At 62.3% G+C, this 20,464-nt stretch overlaps 1 protein-coding gene across 3 annotated transcripts in view; it reads left to right on the top strand.

Annotated features, from left to right (window-relative positions):
- Positions 1–20,464, top strand: part of ATP6V1C2 (ATPase H+ transporting V1 subunit C2) — a 39,991-nt gene that overhangs the window by 14,356 nt on the left and 5,171 nt on the right. For all 3 annotated transcript variants that reach the window (XM_045844365.1, XM_045844366.1, XM_045844363.1), the window contains exons 4-10: positions 4,629–4,714; positions 9,472–9,566; positions 13,478–13,569; positions 15,815–15,913; positions 16,441–16,509; positions 18,303–18,395; positions 18,499–18,592. In XM_045844365.1, the coding sequence (XP_045700321.1) occupies positions 4,629–4,714; positions 9,472–9,566; positions 13,478–13,569; positions 15,815–15,913; positions 16,441–16,509; positions 18,303–18,395; positions 18,499–18,592 (628 nt within the window). The remainder of the gene's footprint in view (positions 1–4,628; positions 4,715–9,471; positions 9,567–13,477; positions 13,570–15,814; positions 15,914–16,440; positions 16,510–18,302; positions 18,396–18,498; positions 18,593–20,464) is intronic.

Here is a 20,464-nt window from a genome sequence, read left to right as displayed (position 1 = left end):
GTCTGTTCCTCCTCGGGGCGCTCAGGGAGGAAAGCAATGCGTCTGACGGTGGTAACTGACGTGGTGCGGGGGGCGGGGGCACGTTCCACTGGGAGTCGGGAGGGCAGCGGCCGTGGTCGGTTTGCTCACCCCGGTGTCCCCATCGCATTGCCTGGTGTGAAGCGGACACTCTGAGTACGTGTGTGTTTAATCCTCACCTGAGGATGTGTTTATTGACTTGAGAGAGAGAGAGAGAGAGAGAGAGAGAGAGAGAGAGAGAGAGAGAGAGGGAAACATTGATTGGTTGCAGCCCAAATGGGGATAGAACCCACAGCCTAGCTACGTGCCCTGACCAGGAATCGAACCCGCAACCTTTTGGTGTATGGGACGACGTTCCACCGGCTTACGCCACCCGGCCAGGCCACACTCTGTGTGTTTTTGTTGTGTGCGAGAAGCAGCACGTATTGAGTGGGGTGTCACCCGGCTCTGCTGTGTCTGTTACGGGTGAGTTGCCCCGGGAGGGGACCCGTGGGCTGTGATGAAGGGTGAGTGGCACCCCGGTAGCTCAGGATAGTCCAGATGGCCTCAGGACAGCAAGGGCGGGGTGAGGGGGCGCAGAGAGCGGAAGCCGGGCGGCTGGGGTGCTGCCTCTCAACTGTTCTAAGGAGCGAGACCCTCAGTGTTGGGACGGCCTGGGAAACCTCCGGCGCGGGTGGAACGGCAGGGTGGCGGGCAGCGTGCGCAGAGGTGGGTGTGTTGTTAGAGGCCCGCCTGGCTGCCGTGGGAGGATGCACGGGAGGGGGAGGCCAGACAGGGAGAGGCCGGGGAGCGGAGAGGACGCTCCGGGGGACACCCGGAGGGAGAGGGCGGGCTCTGTCTGGGACGGGGACCAGGGACTGGCTGGACGGACTCCTGGCGACTGGAAACGAGGGTGGCGATGGAGACGAGGGAGCAGAGCCAAGGGAGGAGACCTGGCAGAAGGCGTAACGCCCCGCATAGAGGGGCCGGACTCTAGTCTCCGCCAGTGTCCTCCGGGCTGGTCCTCCACCCGAAAGCCAGGAGAAAGGCCGAGGCAGGTATTTTTGTCTGCGATACAGTTCGCCCACTGTGACAGTCGCCCTCTGACGCCTGCGGTGCCTTCCTCTCCAGTGTGTGTGCAAGGCCGTGCGGCCCTCCCCGCCACCCATTGCAGAGCCTTGTCACCGTGTACAGCAGAAAAGAAAGCCCACGCCCATTAGCAGTCGCCTCCCTCCCCTCCTCCCCCCACCCCGATCCCTCCCACCACCACCATCAGCCACCCACTCTGTGGACTTGCCTGTTCTGGACACTTCATGCATGTGGACGGCCAGGAAACACACCCCCCTGCAGCTCTGGCACAAAATGTGTTGATGGGGAACCCAGGTGGGACTGGCCAGGTATGATGTCCCACAGCTGGGGAGGCAGGAGAGGCCGCAGGGCTGTCCCAGCTGCCCTTGCAGCTGGAGATAATGTTTGCCTGAGCCAGCTATTGCTTTCTCCTAAAACAAAACAAAACACAACCCAACTCTCTTAGAGTAAACAGACAAGGAATGTAAATGAGGATAGGTCTTACGGAAAAATACGGCCCGTTCAAGATAGGTAAAAACCCTTCGGTTCCTCGCACAACAGAAAGGAGGATAACAACCAATCTGAAATCAATACACAACCAGAAGTGCCAGAAAATCAAACTGCAGGGAACTCCGACAACCAAGGAACTGGAGAAAAAGTCAACCAGAACTACCAGGCCGGTGAGGAGGCAGAACTCACGGGCCGACTCAGGAAAGCCGCTGTGACAGGGGAGACTGCGCGGGCGGGGCTGGCTGAAGGCGAAACGGAGCCTCCGAGCTGACTGGGGACCCCGACGGGGGTCCCGCGGCGGTGGGAGAAACGCCCAGTGTCAAGGAGAGCCCATTGGAAAGTGCGCGGGAGCAGGCAGCCCCGCTGTTCCATCTCTGGCCCCGCCCCCACAGGCCGCATGCTGCGCAGCAAGCAGGGTTGCCCCGCCCCCTTACAACTTAACAGGTGCGCCCACCAAACAAAGAAATAGGGCCCAAGTGAAAGAACAGAGCAAAACTGCAGAAAGAGAGCTAAGTGATGAGGGGATCGCCAGCCTATCTGATGGAGAATGTAAAGCCCTGGTAATCAAAATGCTCTCAGAACTGATTAAGCTTGGTCAAAAAATGAAAAAAAAACAAACAAAAACAAATGAAAGATACCCAAAGTGAAATAAAGCAAAATATTCAGGGAACCGACAGTGACAGGAAGGAAACCGGGACTCAGAGCAACAATTTGGAACAAAAGGGAAAAATGAACATCCAACCAGAACAGAATGAAGAAACAAGAATTCAAAAAAATGAAGAGAGACTTAGGAACCTCTGGGACAGACTGAAACATTCCAATATCCGAATCGTAGGGGTGCCAGAAGGAAAAGAAAAATAGCAAGAAATTGAGAACTTATTTGAACAAATAATGAAGGAAAACTTGCCCAGTCTGGCCAAGGAAATAGACTTCCAGGAAGTCCAGGAAGCTCAGAGAGTCCCAAAGAAGTTGGACCCAAGGAGGAACACACCAAGGCACATCAGCATTAAGCTACCCAAGATTAAAGAGGAGAGAACCTTAAAAGCAGCAAGAGGAAAGGAGACAGTTACCTACAAAGGAGTTCCCATCAGACTGTCAGCTGACTTCTCAAAAGAAACCTCGCAGGCAAGAAGGGGCTGGAAAGAAGTATTTGAAGTCATGAAAGGCAAGGACCTACATCCAAGATTGCTCTATCCAGCAAAGCTATCATTTAGAATGGGAGGGCAGATAAAGTGCTTCCCAGATAAGGTCAGGTTAAAGGAGTTCATCACTACCAAGCCATTATTATATGAAATGTTAAAGGGACTTATCTAAGAAAAAAGAAGATAAAAAATATGAACAATAAAATGACAACAAACTCACAACTATCAACAAATGAACCTAAAAGACAAGGAAAACAACAAAGACAAAAACTAAGCAAACAACTAGACCAGGAACAGAATCAGAGAAACGGAGGTCACCTGGAGGGATTTCCCTGAGGAGGGGGAGGGGAGGAATAGGGGGAAAAGGTACAGGGAAGAAGAAGCATAATTAGTAGGCATAAGGTAGATGTGGAGAGATAAAAATGGCATAGGAAACAGAGGACTCCAAGAACTTACGCGTACAACCCATGGACAGGAACTAAGGGGGGAATGCTGGAGGGGCGGGGCCTCCCCGCCCAGCCCCCCGCCCCAGGCACTGTGCGGCCAGGGCCGGCGCCTGCAGCAGCAGAAGACCATGTTCCCCGTGTGGACATCAGTGACCGGCTCTGTCCTCCCTGCACCCGCCGCCCCCCTGCCAGGAGCCGGGGGAGTTTGGAGAGAGGGCCTGAGGCAAACACTTGGCTGCCCAGAACTCTCAGCTTTGATCCTGGTGTGGCGTTTTTCCAACTGTGGTTCTCACAGACCGGCTTCTACGAGGAGACCCTCTTTGCTACTCCACGCCAGGAGCCTGGTGAATTGTATTAATAGTTACAATTGTCCTGCACAATGGCTACAATCCACAGTTCGCACCCAAGAGTGGCTTGAAGAGATGAAAGAAACTTGGGCCAAGTTATCTGCCTGGTAACTGGCAGAGCCACGCACAGTCACGTCCTGCCTCCAAGTACTTTCTGGAGCCTTCGGGATACTTTCTGGTGACTTAACGAGTTTTAATTTTCTGCCCTGGCTGGTGTAGCTCAGTGGATTGAGCGCGGGCTGCGAACCAAAGTGTCACAGGTTCGATTCCCAGTCAGGGTACATGCCTGGGTTGCAGGCCATGACCCCCAGCAACCACACATTGATGTTTCTCTCTCTCTCTCTCTCTCCCTCCCTTCCCTCTCTAAAAATAAATAAATAAAACCTTTAAAAAAGTTTTAATTTTATGATGATAAAAATGATACCAGCCCTGACTGGTGTGGCTCCGTGGGCTAGGCGTTGTCCCACAAACCGAGAGGTCCCCGGTGCGGTTCCCAGTCAGGGCACGTGCCTGGGTTGCAGGGCGTGCCAGAGGCAACGGATCGAAGTTTCTTTTGCACATCGACGTTTCGCTCCTTCTCTGTCTCCCTCCCTTGCCCTGCCTCTAAAAATAAATACAATCTTTTTAAAAAGCGATACCAGATTATAATAGAACATAACTAAAACGGGAAGCGCAATTTTCACGGAGTTGTAGCCACACTTTCTGTGTAAGTTTGAACCTTGTTAGTTTTCCACGCAGCGTCATAACTCCCACCTCGCTCCACGATATCAGAAATTCTTTGCAAACCTCACTGACAAAGGCCGCCAGATAGCCCCTCCACTGCGTGGACCATCATCTGCTAAAACAATCCCCTGTTGCAGAACCTTCCAGCGGTTCCCAGTTCTTCACTATCAGCTGCACGGCTGCAAACATCTTTTTTTATTCAGAAAGCTTTTCCTGTTTGTTTTCCTATTTCCTTAACCAATTCCCAGAAGTGGACATACTGGTCCAAAGGCCGCCAGCACTTGAAGCCCTTTGATCCCCCAAAGGGCGGCACCCGCTCCTCTCCCCACCCGCGGGGCGTGGGAGTCTCCCGAGGGATCTGCCGCTCTAACCCGCCCTGTGTTCTCTTCCCAAAGCCTCATAAAGAGAATGGCCCAGAGCGTGGTGGAGGTCATGGAGGACGCCAAGGGGAAGGTCCGGGAGAACCTCCTGGCCAACGGAGGTAGGTCACCCCTCTGTCCTCACCGCGGTGCTGCCCCAGCTCCGCTGGCCCGTGGGTAGCCCTGGGTGTGTGGCCACACAGTAGTGACTGGAATGATACGGCGCCCCCCCACCCCCTGACCCAGGAGGCTCTGAAGTGGCAGACACTCACTACGCCTCCGGTGGTCAGCTCCGCAGCAGGGAAGTTGGGAGGACCTGCCCCTGGGCCGGCTTACCGCCCCCCATCGTGTGTTTCACCCTGTGGCTGAGACCCTGTGTGAAATTTGAAGTGGAAATGTGTTCGGTGGGGTCTCCTGGTTGTCAGGCCCTCCCTGCCTTCTCTGTCAGCCTCCGCTCTCTCCTGCGTGGGAAGTACCCCCCAGCCCCCCAGCCCCCCACGGATTTATCAGCCCTTTCCCGACACGAGGCTGAAATGCCTCGCTGTGCTGAGCGATGCCTCAAACTGAAATCTTACGTCGTGCCCAGTAAATGGAGAGTTCGACCAAAAGTGTTTGGGTCCATTAACTGTGTACCTAGAATGTGAGCGCACTTAAGACCTGCAAGATGAAAAGTTTGCGACTTTGGAGGCTTTGGAAATCGGGTGTTTAACTGTCCGCAGTTCATTAGACCCGTGGCGCCACACAGGCGTCTGTCCTGAAAAGGAAGGGCTAGCTTCCATACCTGACACAGACATCCTCTGTGACACAGAAATTCGTCTTTCCCCCCTTCCCGGCAACCTTAAAGAGCTTTTTATTTGCTTGTTTCAACTGACAAGTGGAAATGCTCATGCTCCCAGATCTGAACTGGGCTTTGCACGGGAACGCGGTTGAATAATGACCCCTTCTTACGTTGCAGGTGTGAAGGAGAAAATGAAGTGTTTGAAGAGTAGGTCGTGTGTTGTTTGCTGTGTGTGTGTGCTCAGTGTGGTGCCCGCATGTCCCTTGGGAAGGGGGGGTCTCGGTCTGGTCATCGGGGCACAGTGACCGGGCGACGCCGGGTTTCCCCAGTACCCCCTCGCACTTGGTCACTTGATCCGTATGACCCAGAGAGCAACTGTGTCATCCCCTTCCCCCTCCCTCGGGCCTCCCCTGCCTCCTGGGCAGCTCTGCCTGCCTCCCGGAGTGGGGGTGCTTTGACCCTGGGGTCCCGGGTGGCCTCCTGCATCTTGGCCTTGCAGCCAGCCCCCTTCCTGCCTGGGAGGCGGGCCATTGGGTGGCCCCTGGCAGCTGCAACGCCAGGCTTGGCTCCGTGCATCTGGATGGGCACGGAGCTGCTTCCCTCGAGCACCCGGAGGGAGTCCCTGCACCCACACCGGCCTTTCCTGGTTTCAGCATCAGAAGGAGCTTTTTGCTCTGGGTTTGCCCCCACCTGCTGCAGCTGGAGGAATTAAAGCCAGCAGACCCTTTTAGGACCAGTACAAATCTGTACAGACTGAAAGCTAGCAAAACGCCTCCCCAAATGCAGTTGCTTCGTTTGCAGTGAGATTTCCTGCTGATGCTGATACACAGGTTATGTTACTAAAAAGATCAACTGATCTTATTTATCCCAGCAGGTAACATGTAGGGCCCTAGACAGAAGAGCTGACTTAAGGTAGAGAGCTACCTTTCTACAAGAAAACCTGGTGTCTAGGGATTGAGGGTTCGAGCTCACGGTCAAATGGTGACCACCGTGCTCACATGCTACTACTCAGCGTTCACGTGACTTAGTATCAGGTGTTGTTATTCCGTAACATCCCCGGTCCTGATGGCCCAGGCTCTAAGAGACCCTGCCTCCCTCCCTCCTCCAGGGGAAGATTTGGCTTTGCTTGTTTGTTTCATCACCTCTAGGCCTCGTGCAAGTTGGGTCCCCGTGAGCTTCCCAAGCTTGTTTCCTACCCAAGGCCATTGCCGACAGAGGCCGAGGATGCCACAGGCTCTGGAAAGGACCGCGGTCAAGCGACCTCTACCACTTAGCTTGGCTTGGGCTCTGCTGGCGTTCTTTGGTTGGGGAAATCCTTTTCTTCTGCAGACCCTGGCGCCGGGGGCTGACAGAGCCCACTGGGGGGTCTCGGGTGGCCCCGGCAGGTGGGGTTTTAGTCCAGTCTCCTCCAGAGCACTCCCGGGCACTCAGGCTGTGTGGAGGGCCAGAATCCCCAGCCAGGGAGCGGCCAGACCTGGTCCTGCTGCGGAATGCACTGGGCGGCCTTGGCAGGTCAGCGCTCTGGGTCTCGGTGTCCTCGCTGCCAATGACTTCATGCCTGTACCGGCTGGCAGCTCTGCCGGGCACCTTCCCCTTTCGTTCGCTCTTTGCCCTGGGCTGAGCCCGGGGCACGGAAGGGCACGGGCGCGTTTGCTCTCAGCCGAAGCCGAGCGAGCACACCCGGGTCCGGCCCGGGCCCTAGAATGGGCACAGATGCTCTCCGCGCTGGAAGGTCCCTCTGGCCTCCGGGCGGCAGCCTGTGTGGTCACAGGTCCCCCGTTCAGCTGCCTGCCTGCCTGCCGGGCAGGCCTGGCTTTGGGTCTCAGACCATTGTCGTGAGCACTGTCGCTCAAGGGCTGCCGCCCGAGTGGGCCTGCCTGCCTCACGGACTGGACGCATGGGCGACCAGTCCACGGCCCACGTGGCTCCCGGGGAGACCAGGCTTCGCTGACCCCGGCCAGGGGAGGGAGGGGAGGCCGGTTCTTTCCCACGTGGACAGAGACAGTCACAGTCCTGGCCATACCCCACGGCCCGAGGGGGCCGTGCCCTCTGAGGGGCAGGCTGTCCCCAGAGCCTGTTCTCACCTAAGGCCGAGTGTGGACAGGCAAGGCCTCCCTTGGATGAGTGACCAGGGGTCACGGGCAGTGTCTGGAGCTGGAGCTCCAGCCATGGGGGGCAAGGGGGCAGGTGCTGCAGGGGCAGGTGCTGCAGGGGCAGGGGGCGGTCACGGTCACAGACCGGAGCCTTCCGCAGGGAGGTCTGCACGGGCTTCTTACCCAGCCTCCCCTCCTGCTTCCCTCGTCCCACATCCCGGCTCGGCTCCCGAGTGCCAAGCACTGGGCCGAGTGCTGGCCGGGCATCCAGATGTGACCGTCCATCCCCCAGAGCTGCCAGCCCCGGGGGCAGCCCGCAGCGCCCTGCAGGCCGTGGTGAGAGGGAGACCCAGGGTCTGGGAGCCCCCGTGCGGGGGGCTGCACCATAAAGTGGTTCCGGCCCGCCTTGTGGAGACAGGGAGCCCACGCGCTTTGGTCCGAGCATCGCGGAGACGCTGGGGATGAGAGCTCGGTCCGACGCCCGTCTCCTGTGAGCAGCCCGGGCGGGAGAGCTAGGACAGCGGGCAGGGTCATTAGGAGGATTCGAGCGCGGGGCCCTTGCTCTGCGCGGGGGCCCTGGAGACGCCGAGAGAGCGTTCTGCCCTCAGGGACCCCGACGGGGCAAGCGACTCAGGGATGACCAGGTAGTATCGTCAGTGTCATGGGACGGGGAGCCTGCGTGCGCTCCGTCCCGGTGTCACAGTCCCGGAGCAGCCATGAGGGACAGCCCGAGGGCCGGAGGTGGCTTGGCTTGGGCAGTGGAGTCTCTGCCGGAAGCTGGAGGTGGCAGAGAGGGGACGGGAAGGGGGACTGACCCTGGAACCTGGCGTCTCCTGACAGGCGTGCCTGTCCCTGGGCCTGTGGGATGGGCTGCAGTCCCTGCCTGTCAGCGTGTGACCCGCATGGCCAGGTGTCACCCGCATGCTTTCCCAGTGCCTGGCCCGCGGTAGGGTTCAGGAAGTGGCATCAGGGGCTCCTGGTGCCCCGGGAGGAGTCCTTCCTGACCTTCTGGTTCTGTCCTTGACCACGCCCCCTGTTAGTATCCAGACAGTCATTCGGTTCCTCCCAGGGCTGTTTCCTTTTACAAGGTCATTTCCCTGCCCTTATGAGGCAGTGCCAAAGTCCGTACTCAGGCCAAAGGAACACCCAAACCTGGGCGACTCCGGTCCGGCTGCCATAACAAAGTGCCACAGACTGGGGGGCTTACCCATCAGACGTTTATCTTACGGTTCTGGAGGCTGGCTCAAGGTCAAGGTGCCGGCAGGCGTGGCTCCTGGTGAGAACCCGTTTCCTCACTGTGTCCAACGCAGTCCTTTCCTGGGTACAAGCATATGGGGGGGGCTCTAATTATAAGGCCATTTTATATAAAAGTAAAGGACATACACTGGAAAACGGCACACCCATGCCTGGTGCTAAGAACCACATCCACCAGTTCCAACACTTGGCTCGTGTTTAAAACGCCTTCTCTAAAACAGACCCAGGGTGTTGAAATCGCCGCTGTCCAGCGCTTGGGTGCAGGAGGCAGGAAGACGGCTCGTCTTGTGGGCAGGTGGCACCCAGGACAGGCTGCGTGTCTCTGGGGGTTGGCTGGGGGGCCCCTGGCGTGCCTCTGGGGGCACCTCGAATCAGGAGGATAACCCAGCGGGGACGTGCGGCCCCAGCAGCTGGAAAAGGCAGGGGATGAACCGGGTGCCTCGACCTCTCAGCCAGCTTTGTCCCTCCCTCCTGGCGGAGCGGCGCCCGCCTGGGGCGGCCGGCTGAGGCGGAGTCCGGGGCAGCGTCCCTTCGGCCTGCTGGGTCTCACGGCGGGTGGGGTTTCAGGTGCGGGCGGTGGCCAGGCAGCTGGCCCAGCACGGGGTGTGCTACCCCGGAGCCCCAGTCTGTCCTCTGGTCCCTCTCCTTGCTTCCCAGGTGGGCGTGCGGTGCGTGGTCCGGGCCCCACCGCCGGGTCTCCCTCGCCAGCCCCGCTCACGTGCCGAAACGTGTGTGTGTGTGTGTGTCCTTCCAGTTGACTTGACGTCCTTCGTGACCCACTTTGAGTGGGACATGGCCAAGTACCCCGCGAAGCAGCCGCTGGCGAGCGTGGTGGACACTCTGGCAAAGGTAAGAGAAGGGGACTCCCCTTCTTTCGGGGGGCGCTCATGCTTCCGTGACCGGGGGCCTCTGACCACCTGACGTGGATGGACATGGCATTTGGGCCCTGGCGAAGCACATGGACTTTCTGGTGGGGGGGGCAGAGGCAGGAGGCTGGGCTGTTCCCGTGGTCCCTCCCCCACTCTTGACACGCACAGCCTCTAGCTTTTGCTTCCCGGCTCTGGGGGCCCCCCGGGTCAGGGTGGGGGGGTGTCTCCCAGCCACATTATCTCCCTGAGGGCGGGCGCCGATGGTTTGTGACACCCTGTCCCCGCTCCCTCCGTGCCGTGTGGGGCCCCTCCTAGGGCAGGTGTCCTGCTGGCGCGGTGTCTGGGAGGGAGCCTGAGCCGGGCCAGGAACAAAGCCCTCCTGTTGTCTGCTCAGCGGCAGAGCCGCCTGGGCAGGGCTGGGTGGGCCAGCAGGAGGAGGTGGCCCGTGGGACTGTCCCCGTGGTGTGTGGTGTAGCCAGCCTCTCCTCACTGCAGGCTGTGGCCTGGCCCGGGGCCAGAGGGCCCGGGAATGTGGGCGAGGCTCCGTGGGCACCCCTGACGTCACAGAAGTCCCGGCTCCTCCTGGCACAGTCGGGCAGTGGTTCTGGAAGGCCCGATTCCGGGAGGGCTGCCCGGGGCCCCTATGCCAGGTGTGGCTCCCGGGCGGCTGCTGTGCACCTGTCTCCTCCGCTGACCCAGGAGCAGACGGCCGTCCGGGGGGCTGGGCGGAGCCAGACAGGGCAGCCAATGCCGTCTCTGAGTCCCCTGGGACAGTGCTCACCGAGGGGCTGCCCCAGGGTCACCGGACCCAGTGACGAAGGCCCCGGAGTACGTAGGGCCCTTGGCTGAGGGGTCAGAGCAGGGCGAGGACAGCACCTGGCTTCTCTCCAGTCCGGGGGATCCCAAGAGTGACCTTGGCAAGGAAGCAGAGAGGGGGGAGAGCAGGGGTTGGGTGGCACCCCGGTGTGCCTGGGGCCACACGGGGTGGGGGAGACCACTTGGGGCTCTTTCTCTTCTTTTCCTTCTCATGTCCATCCTGTCAGGTAGGTGTCACCTTCCTCCGATGTCAGGTGGGAGGCTGGCCGAAGTGAGGCGCCCGCTGCAGGGGCCGCAGGGTCGGGGCCTGGCACTGGGTGGGCATACCGGGCTGGGTCGTGCGGCGTGCGGGGCGCCTGCCTCAGGGGTGCCAGGCTGACCCTGCTCCCTGAGTCAGCCCAGCAGGGGCTCGGGGCCCGGGTGCCTCGACCCTGCCCTGCACCGGAGCCCCCACGCGGTGCCCTCGGCCCAGGGTCAGGCCTGTGCCCCCAGCGGGAGGTCTCAGCCCCTGGGAGAGCCGTGGGGAGGTAACCACCGCTGTTGGGTGGGGGTCAAGTGGCGTCGTCCGGGTGACCAGGCAGGTCTCCCGTCCTGGGAGGAGGAGCCCTGTCCTGACACAGTCCCCGGGAGGCTTGACCCGCTCACCAGCTGGGAGCTGAGCCGCCTGGCCCTCCTCCACTGAAGAGGCGTGGGGAGGGCACCCGGAGTGGCAGCAGGGCCCCTGGCCGGGGGCCCGCCCAGCCGGGGCGGTGTCAGCCCGCATGGGCCGGCTGATGCTGTGGTTTCAGAAAAGCCCCGAATCTCACTGGTGGGACAGCGACAGATCCATTGCCCCCACCATGTGCGTGTCTGCCCGTGGCTGGCGAGGGCCAGCTCCCTGCCAGCCCACGGGGTGCCCGCCTCCCCTGGCGGGCGCACCTCCAAGGAGCAGGGCTGGTGTTCAGCTCTGTCGGCCGTGCCCGCTCTGAGCTCTGCCCAGCGCTGGCCGCTCTGTGGGGCGGTGCACGGGGGACCCCAGCCCGCCTCCCTCGGGGAGTGCAGGCTGGCGCAGGGCAGGACTCATCCTCATGCACGAGCCGCTCCGTGGACTGGATTAGCTCGCACCGGGTCCGTGGCTCTGAGCTCGGCGAGGTTCGGGGGTGGACGCCGGGTCACACAGCCGGTCAGAGTCGGAGTTCTGTCTCAACGTCTCAGCTCCTCTCCCTGTCCCGTTGGGTCCGACACCCGCTGCAGGGTGATTTCACTGGCTTGTGGTGAAACCGGAAAAACAGAGAGGTTGCAGGATTTTTAAAAATATATATAAATCTTGCCTGGCTGGTGTAGCTCAGTGGATTGAGTATGGGCTGCGAACCAAAGTGTCACAGGTTCGATTCCCAGTCAGGGCACATGCCTGGGTTGCAGGCCATGACCCCCAGCAACCACACATTGATGTTTCTCTCTCTCTCTCTTCCTCCCTCCCTTCTCTCTCTAAAAATAAATAAATGAAATCTTTAAAAAATCTTAAAAATATATATACACATAAATCTTACTGTAGACACCAAGGCCTGTGGCCCGTGCCCATACCGACACACTGGGCACTAAGTTCCGTGGGAGACCCTGCCGCTGGGGACCAGGACGGGGCCCCATGGGCTGTTTGCACAGTTTTCTGTAAATCGACAATCTTTGCAAAGCAAGAAACATTCTTAAAATTGTAAAAAAAAATTATAAATCTCCCCCCCCGCCAAATCAAACATAACCAAGCGTCAAGCTAAAAACATTAACGGTCTCCTGTGACGCCACCCCACCCCCACTCCCGCTCCCTTCAGTCTCCCTGAACTTCACACCGACACTCAGAAGCCGAAAGCAGGCCCTTCCAGCTACACGAAAGCTGCATGTGTTTCAACGCGGAATTGTCCGTACCCTACAGATCGCCCCCCTTCCCCTGGGACCATTCTGGGGTGTCACCACGTCAGCATGCGCCGCTCTGTTGCGTCTGGTGGCTGACGGCGAGCCACAGGGGAGGTGTCGCTGACGGTGGCCGAGGACGGGGACGTGGGCGGACGTGGGCACAGCGTCTCCCAGCAGCCGTGGGGATGGGCCCCCACCCCACACGTGTCAGCGCAGGGGACCCCCCCCCCCGTTCGTAGTCCCCGTGCCGTGCCGTGGGTGCCAGGCGCTGGGGCACCGATTCCGTGGCAGGGGACTCTGCTGTCGTGGCGTGGGCCCTGGGGGACAGGGGCCCGTGGGCATCCTTCCAATTCCCGACAGCGCCCACCGCACAGCAGGGCCCCCTGAGGCCTGGGCTGCCGCCTGCAGCATCGTCGGAACACCCACTCGGGGCAGCCGTCTGTTGTGGCGAGGGTTTCCGGTGGATCGGGCACGGATGGGCGTTCTTCTTCCTCTGCTTCCAGCCCTTGGGGAGGACCTTTTCACCCCGGCCGGGGTGGTGGGGCACCTGTGGCAGGAGCCAGGTGGGGCCTCGGGCCTGGCTTTTCCTGTTCCCTGCCCACCGCTGGAGGGGGTCTGGGGCGCGCTCCTGAACATTCTGGAATAAGGGAATCTCCTGAACGTCAGGCCGATGACTGGCTTCTCAGCTAAAGGGGCCTGTCCACCCGTGTGGAGCAGGGAGGGGCTGCCATGGGCACAGCGGAGCCCGGAGACCTGGGCACGGTCGGGGCGGAGCCACGGAGCCTTCAAATAGATGGGTGTTTGAAGAGGCAGGACCGGTCAGCCTGCGCTGACCTCCAGCCAAGCCTGGGGGTGCACACGCGAGGGCCATGGGTGCCCTGGGGCCGAGTGAGGGCGCCCTGACTGAGAGGAGGAGATGGGCTGCCAGTCCACGGGGTCCGCTCCCCGAGCCTCTGCGTCTGCAGAGAGGGGCCCCTCGCTCACCCCTTCCTGCCCTCCCAGGGCCTCACTGGGGGGCCGAGTGCGGGTGCTCGGAGAGCAAGGTGGGGGTGAAATGGCACCCCCCCACCCCCTCCCCGGTGAACGTGCAGGACTCACGGTGTGTCCTGGAGGACGCCACGAGCAATCTGTGGCAAGCCTGGGAAGTCTGACCAACTCTTTGATGAACTCTTCCGCCCCTACAAACAGCAACTGGCCCAGATCGAGACCGACCTGAAGTCCCGCACGGCCGCCTACAACGCCCTGAAGGTGACCCTGGAGAACCTGGAGAAGAAGTCCCAGTGAGTGCCCTGTCCTCCTGCCACGCGCGGCTGCCGAGCCTGGCGGGGGGGCGGGGTCCCGGCCAGCCAGGGCGTGCGCGGTGCCCATCATGGGGGCACACCGGGGTCTGTGCGTGTGTGTGAGAGTGAGTGAGACAGACAGATGCATGGACGGGCAGACACACTTTGGACTCTGCAGGAGCTGTGCGGGGAGGGTGGGCCTGAAGCAGACGGGGCGGAGGGCGGAGGGGAGGAGAGTCCCCTCATCACAGAGGCAGCCGCAGGCCCAGCTGCCCGAGCCCGGCCTCCAGGGAGGACCAGCAGAGGGCGGGGGGCTCTGTAGCTGGAGCAGAGCAGCTCCGGGAACTCAGGGGCCTTCTCTGCCCACCTGAAGGGCCACTGTGTGGGAGAGGGGACAGACTGCCTGGCTCTGCAAACACAGCTGGTCACCGAGAGGGCGGGAGGTGTCAGGAGAACAGCCTAAGGCCAGTGTCGCGATGGCTGCTACTGTCTTATGAGGCAGTGAGCTCCCTGTTGTTGGAGGCATGTAAGAAGAAGCCATGTGAGCTCCTGCTGGGGAGGCCGGGAGGTGATCATGAATAGGGCCGAGTCGGCACAGACGATCCTTCCAGCCCCCCCCCCCCCAAGACTGTGGATGTGGTCTGTGGACGGTTCTCTGAGGACACTGCAGAGAAAGGAAGTGTCTGGGGGAGCACGGCACCAGCCGTGTCCTCTGTGGATGGCCACCCTCCTGGTTGGCTCACCGCTGCGAGCAAAGAAAGTGTCACCAGGGAGGTGTCCCTGCTACTGGATTTTCTCTCTTCTGATGGCCCCTGAGTCAGTTGTCTTCTTGTGAAAAAAGCAGACAGTACATTCGTGGGAAATTTAAAACCAAAGAGGGAAAGATGCGCTTCAACTAGAAACTGTTCTCGGTTGCCCGGCTTTGTATCGGAACTAAATGGGCACCAGGGGTGTGGCACCCCTCCCTGGGCCTGGCCAGGGAGGCGCGGCCAGCAGGGCAGGGCGCCCAAGGCACACAGCCCTAAATGGTGGCCTTGGGGTAGATGCACCGTGGTATGGACCAGTGGGCCACGAGACCGTCTGCCTGCTGGGCCGTCCACTCGCACCCCCAAATCGTGGACATGAGAACGGTCTGGGGCGTGAGCAAACCCCTGGCCCATCCCGTTCAGTCAGGTGGGGAAGAAGTCCCTCACGGACGCAGCACGGACTCCGGGACAGGGAGGGAGGGGAGGGTGAGGAGGGTGCAACCAGCCCTCCTCCGCCCTCCTCTGCTCTCCTTTTCTCTGTCTGGCAAATGTGCATTGAGCACCTGCTGCACACTCGGGCCTCGTGCTAGACCCTAAAGACACGAAGCAGAAGCACACATGCTTTCTGCCCGTGGTCCGCTCACACTCACTCACTCAGCAAGTAGTTAGGGAGCGTGTGCTGTGTGCAGGGGCCGCATGGGCGTGAAGCGGGCAGGTGAGGCCTGACCGTGGAGGGAAACGCAGTGCCCTGGAACGGGGTCCCCGGGGACTTACCGGTGATGCGAGGGAGGCGGAGGCGAGGCGGGGGGATGGCAGGTTACCTAGAGCTGCCATCCCCCTCGGCCTCAGCTCGGCGCTCGAGAGTTGTCTTATTCTGGGAGCATTGCGTGCCGCGTGCTCGCCGGTGCCACGGCCCGTGTGCCGACGGCACAGACAGTCCCGCTGGCCGTACCGTGGCCCGTTGGCCGGTGCCGTGGCCGTGATCCCTGTGCCAAAAACACCGTGAGCCCGGCGCGGGCCAGGTTCCAGGTTCCACTGGGCACACGGAGAGCGGTTCCAGGCGAGCGTGCCCTGGCTGCTGTGAGGCGTGTAAGGCGACACGGCGCTCTCTCCGGGCCCGCGCCTGCCCGGGGCCGCCCAGGCGGCTTTGAGAGCTGGCCGCCATGTGGACACTTGAGTCACGAGCCGTCTGCCCCCGGTGGTGCCCTCCCGACGGCGACAGCGGAGGCTCATGGTGACGGCGGTGTTGGATTCAGCAGCCCTTCGGGCGACTGTCGACAGCACCCGAGGCCCTGCCAGCCACGGCGGTTCTGCCGGGGGCAGGCACGCTGAGCCTCAAGGTCCCCCTCCCCGGGAGCAGCCCAAGCCTCCCCCCCGCCCCCCGTTTCCTGCCGCCGCTCCCAGTTCTGCCCGCACCCCCCCACACACACACTGGGGGTCCACGGCGCCCCCACGTGCCTTTCTGCTGACCGCGCCCCCTTTGTCCCACGTGCACCCAGGGGAAACCTCTTCACCCGGACCCTGAGTGACATTGTGAGCAAAGAAGACTTCGTGCTGGATTCCGAGTATCTGGTCACGCTCCTGGTCATCGTCCCCAAGTACGTGGGCGAGGAAGGCGGGCAGCAGGGTCTCGACCTGCGCCAGTCATCACGGAGGGAGGCTGGCCCTGCCCAAGGAGAGGGAGGGGGAGCCCCTGCGGCCAGGTCCCGGGGCCCTGAACGGGGGCGGTGTGGCGGTAACAGGAGCAGGGTGACAGTGCCTGCGGTGTCTCGGCGGCGACAAAGAGCCGTTTCTTGAGCACCTGCTGTGTGCCAGGTGTCACGGACAGGTTCGCTTCGCTCGCTCCAAGCCTGGGGGGGTGGTGGCTGTGGCCAGTGGTCCTGCCCAAGGCCACGCAGGGCCAGGGTCTCTAAGCGGCCAGCGGGATCTCTGGCTGGGTCCTTCTCACGGGCCTTTCCGGCGGGCGGGGCCCCACCCTGCAGGGCTGCAGAGGGGGTCTTGGGGCTCCCTCTGGCCCCAGCCCTGCTCACCTCGGCCCCTCGGGAAAAGGGGTGTGCAGCCCCCTAAACACTCAGGAGGCCCCCCTTTTCTGCGGAAATCACTGAACCACCCCGTGTTCTCACAGACAAGACTACGCGCAGTGGCAGAAAACCTACGAGTCCCTCTCGGACATGGTGGTCCCTCGGTCAACCAAGTAAGTGCGACCCCAGCTCCCCCCAGTGACCCTGGGAAGCATGCGTGGGCACTCTGGGGCACCCGCCACCAAACGCTCACGCCCGCACGAGCCCCTCGACCCGGAGTGCCTGCACGGCCACACAACCAGCCTCCCTCCATCTTTCGGAACTTCGCTTCCCTGCCCCTCCTCCCGGGAGCCCTCCCGGGCTGCACGCTGCTCTGGCTTTCCAGGCAGCTCCGTGTGGGCCTGGGGCAGGGACGGGAAACTGGGAAACCGTCTCACGGAGTGTGGCCTGCAGGGGTCAGAGCAGGAGCAGGCAGTGAGGGCTGGCTAGGTCTCGGAAGAAGGGACAGGAGAATGCAGTCACACCGAGAACCCCGGCCAGAGAGCTGGGAAGGCCAGCAGGCCCCGCTCTGCGGTGCTGAGCAGCCGCAGAAGGCGCATACAATGCGGGGCTACTTACTTAGGGTCTGAAGACGGACTCCACTGCGTGTGACTAGGACACACTCAGGGGCACAGCAGGGTTCTGGGCGTGTCTGGGGATGAGAAACACCACGCTAAGCACGGGGGTGGCCTCGGGGCAGAGGGCAGAGTGCAGTTTGGGGCGGGGTGGGGGGGCAGGAAACGACACAGGGGGTTTCTACTGCATGGAGGTTGATGCCTAAAGCTGCGTGGCAGACACGTAGGTATTTATTTGAATGTCTGAAATAGCTTGTGATGTTCACAGGTTGGACAGTGAGGCAGGACCCTTCCTCTGCCTCCCGCCTCCCAGCCCCTGGGGACTCAGCCTCAGGCAGCCCCGCCCACTCCCAGCTGCAAGGCTGGCTCTCCCAGGGTCCCAGACTCCCAGGAGATGGCTATCAGGAGCTAAAGTGAGGGTTGCAGGGGACAGGACAGTCACAGCCTGAGGTCACACGGGAGCTGGAGGAGAGAGCCCGGGGCAGCTGGGTCTGCAGGGCAGGGGTGTGGGGGGAGGTTGTGGAGGGGGCACAGAGGGCAGAGGAGCTGGCCCTTGAGGTGGACCTGCTTGGCAGGCTCTCCCGGGGCCGCCCCTCAGCAGCCAGGTGCCGGACACCGGCCAGGAGAGCCTCCCGGACTGGAGCCCCAGCCCTGCGGGCCCGCAGAGTCCCAGAGCTGACTCCGGGGAGGGCTCTGGAGCCGGGCAGCCTCTGAGGGCGCCGGCTCTGTGGAGCAGGAACGGCGGCCCCACCGGCGTGCTCACAAAGCCCTGCCCAGTCTGAGGACTCCCCTTCCCCGGTCCGCTGGGCCCCACAAATGCTTCCATCACTGGCCCCAGCCACCCCCATGCCCTTGGGGACAGCGGCCGCGGTGGTTTTACATGGAGGTGTGCTGGGAGGCTGGGCCTGGTGAGGCCACCGTGACACTGGACATGAGATGGCCGCTGTGGGGCGGTCTTCACCAGCGTGTCAGGGCCAGGGGCACCTGCGGGCACACAAGGGGACTCAGACCCAGGAACCCAGGGTGACTGTTCGCTAGAGCCCAGCCCCCCCTCCGCTGAGGGCCTGCGTCTGGGTGGCCGGAAGGCCCCCAAGGCTCCTGCGTGCAGGGCGAGTGGGCGGAGAGGGAGGCAGCCAGGACCACAGAGTTAGGACGCCCTGGGCTTCCCGCCCTCAACGCTCGCGGGGCCCCGGTGCACAGGCCACAGGCCGACGGGGGCGGGGGGTGGGGGGGACAGAAGCCACCTCCGTGGTGACCCGCCCCCAAGGGAGAGGACAGGCCCCGCCCAGCCCAGCGCCAGGTTGGGGCCTGAGCACGAGGCCGGCAATCGATCGGACGCTTCCCTCCCACAGGCTGATCGCCGAGGACAAGGATGGCGGTCTCTTCACGGTGACCCTGTTTCGGAAGGTGATCGACGACTTCAAGAGCAAAGCCAGAGCCAACAAGTGAGGACGGCGGCGGGTGGGGCTTCTCCTGCGCTCGGCGGTGCCAGGAGCTCCGTCGTCGTCGTCGTGACAGCCTCTCGCTTGCTCGCTCGCTCCCTTGCAGGTTCATGGTCCGAGAGTTCTTCTATGACGAGAAGGAGATTAAGAGGGAAAGGGAGGAGATGACCAGGTTGCTGTCGGATAAGAAGCAACAGTATGTGAGTGCCGGGGTCAGGACTCGGGTTTTCGGGCTCGGTGGGGACAGAAGGGCCCTGCTGGGCCCCCCCACCTCTCAACACTGGTGTCCCCACAGCCCTGGGCACACCCCCTCCCCCCCGACACACACACCTGGGAGCACGTGCTCTCTGGGGGCTGCCAGAGCAGGGCCTGGGGGGAGGTGGCACGCACAGGTCGTTGGGGAGCTGGCCCCTGAGCCAGGAGCCGTGGTGCTGGGTGCCCTCTGTGTGCACGTGCCCGGCACCGTGCTGCCCGGAGGGGCTCAGCCCCACCCAGCCCATGAGACCCTGGAAGGAGACCCTGTCTGAGCCCCCCCCCGAGGTCGAGCAAGGCAGGCGGGGCTCCAGAGGGAGGCTGGACGGGGTGGCTCCCAGGTGTGTGGTGTGACACCTCCGTCCCCAGCACCTGTGTTTACCCGAACGCCGCTTTCAGCGGAGAGTGGGTGCTTATCCTCGAGACTTCCGACAACAGCCACTCGGAGACCTTTCAGGGTGAGGGCGGCCGGGCTCCACGGGGAGAAGCCCCGACTCATGTCTCTGCACTGTGACCGGGGCGCCAGGGAAGGTCACTCCCATGCAGCGTCCTCAGTGGCTGGCTACTCGGGGCTGAGCCCCGGGGCCCCTGTCTGAGTGGGGTGTTCTCGAGGTCCCGCCCCCAGCCCCCGCAGCAGTGGGCGGGGGGGCGGTCAGCACCCACCTCTTGTGCAGAGGGGAGGAGTGAACAGAAAGCGCTCCGGGCCTCTCGGAGGCGAGTCCGTGGGTAAACAGAAAGCTGCAAGTGCGAGCTGGGCTGGAAAGCCACAAGTGCTTCTCCCGGGGCCGCAGGTTTGCCCGGAGCCTTCCCGACCGGGGGCTGGGGTTCAGCCCTTCTGCCTGACCCCTGAGACAGTGGCCTCTCCGAGGGAGTCCGGTAGACCAGCCACCCTCGGCCGCGAGCACCAGCCGTGGGGGTCCTGAAGTGGCTCCTCAGAACCCCCCTGGACTGGCCTGTCCCTTTTCACAGGCCACGGGAACCGACTGTACAAAGTGTCCCCAGGCATGAACATGCATACATGTATGTGTGTGGATGTGTGCACCCTGGAGGGACACACACACGTCTCAGGTCCTCCGAGAGGAAGGGCTGAGTCAGAGCCCTGGGCCCCCAGGCTCCAGCCCCCACCCCAACCCAGGCAGGAACGGGGGTCGCCACCAGAGCTGCGACCCAAAAGGCCCCCTCTGAACCTTGTCTCCGAGACCTGGGACTGCACCCGAGGCCTCTCCAGTGGCCCCTGGCTCCCTGCCGTGTGTGGACGGAAGCCAGGTCATGGCAGCCTCCACGCGTGTCCGGGCGGCAGGCCCTGCCCGGAGGACTGGCGGTCAGGTCCTCTGGCACCCACCCGCGCGCTGGCACAGACCCCCAGAGGATCGAGGTGACACACAAGCCTGACACCTGCCGCCTGGGTCTCAGGTTGCCGGCTGGTGTCGGCTTCTGCACCCCCACGCCGGCCTGGGGAGCCCTGCCAGGCCTCTCCGCAGGGCGGGGAACGGGGCCCGGGAGGAGACACCCTGCCTGGGAGACCGGCCCTCTCGGGGCTCTCGTTGTGTGCGGGGGGGGGGGGGGGACCAGCTGGGCTCAGCCCGGCCCCGGGCTCTTGAGACTCTTATCCCTTGGCCTGTGAGTGGGTGGGTAGGACCTGCCTCCCGCATCCGTCTGGGTGCTTGCCAACCAGAGGGGACAGGCCGGCTCCCAGTGTCATCAGCCCCTTCGAGAGCCCAGGGTGGGGTTTTCCTGAGCTTTGCCCCCGTTTGAGAGAAAAATGGCGCCGAAGGGTGACATGCCCCAAGAGCAGGTAGCGTGTGGAAGTGCGCCCTGAC

The sequence above is a fragment of the Phyllostomus hastatus genome, unplaced genomic scaffold, assembly GCF_019186645.2.
Source record: "Phyllostomus hastatus isolate PE091 unplaced genomic scaffold, TTU_PhHast_1.1 phas_contig_402, whole genome shotgun sequence".
Taxonomy (NCBI): domain Eukaryota; kingdom Metazoa; phylum Chordata; class Mammalia; order Chiroptera; family Phyllostomidae; genus Phyllostomus; species Phyllostomus hastatus.
This window is presented reverse-complemented; position numbering and strand designations above follow the sequence as displayed.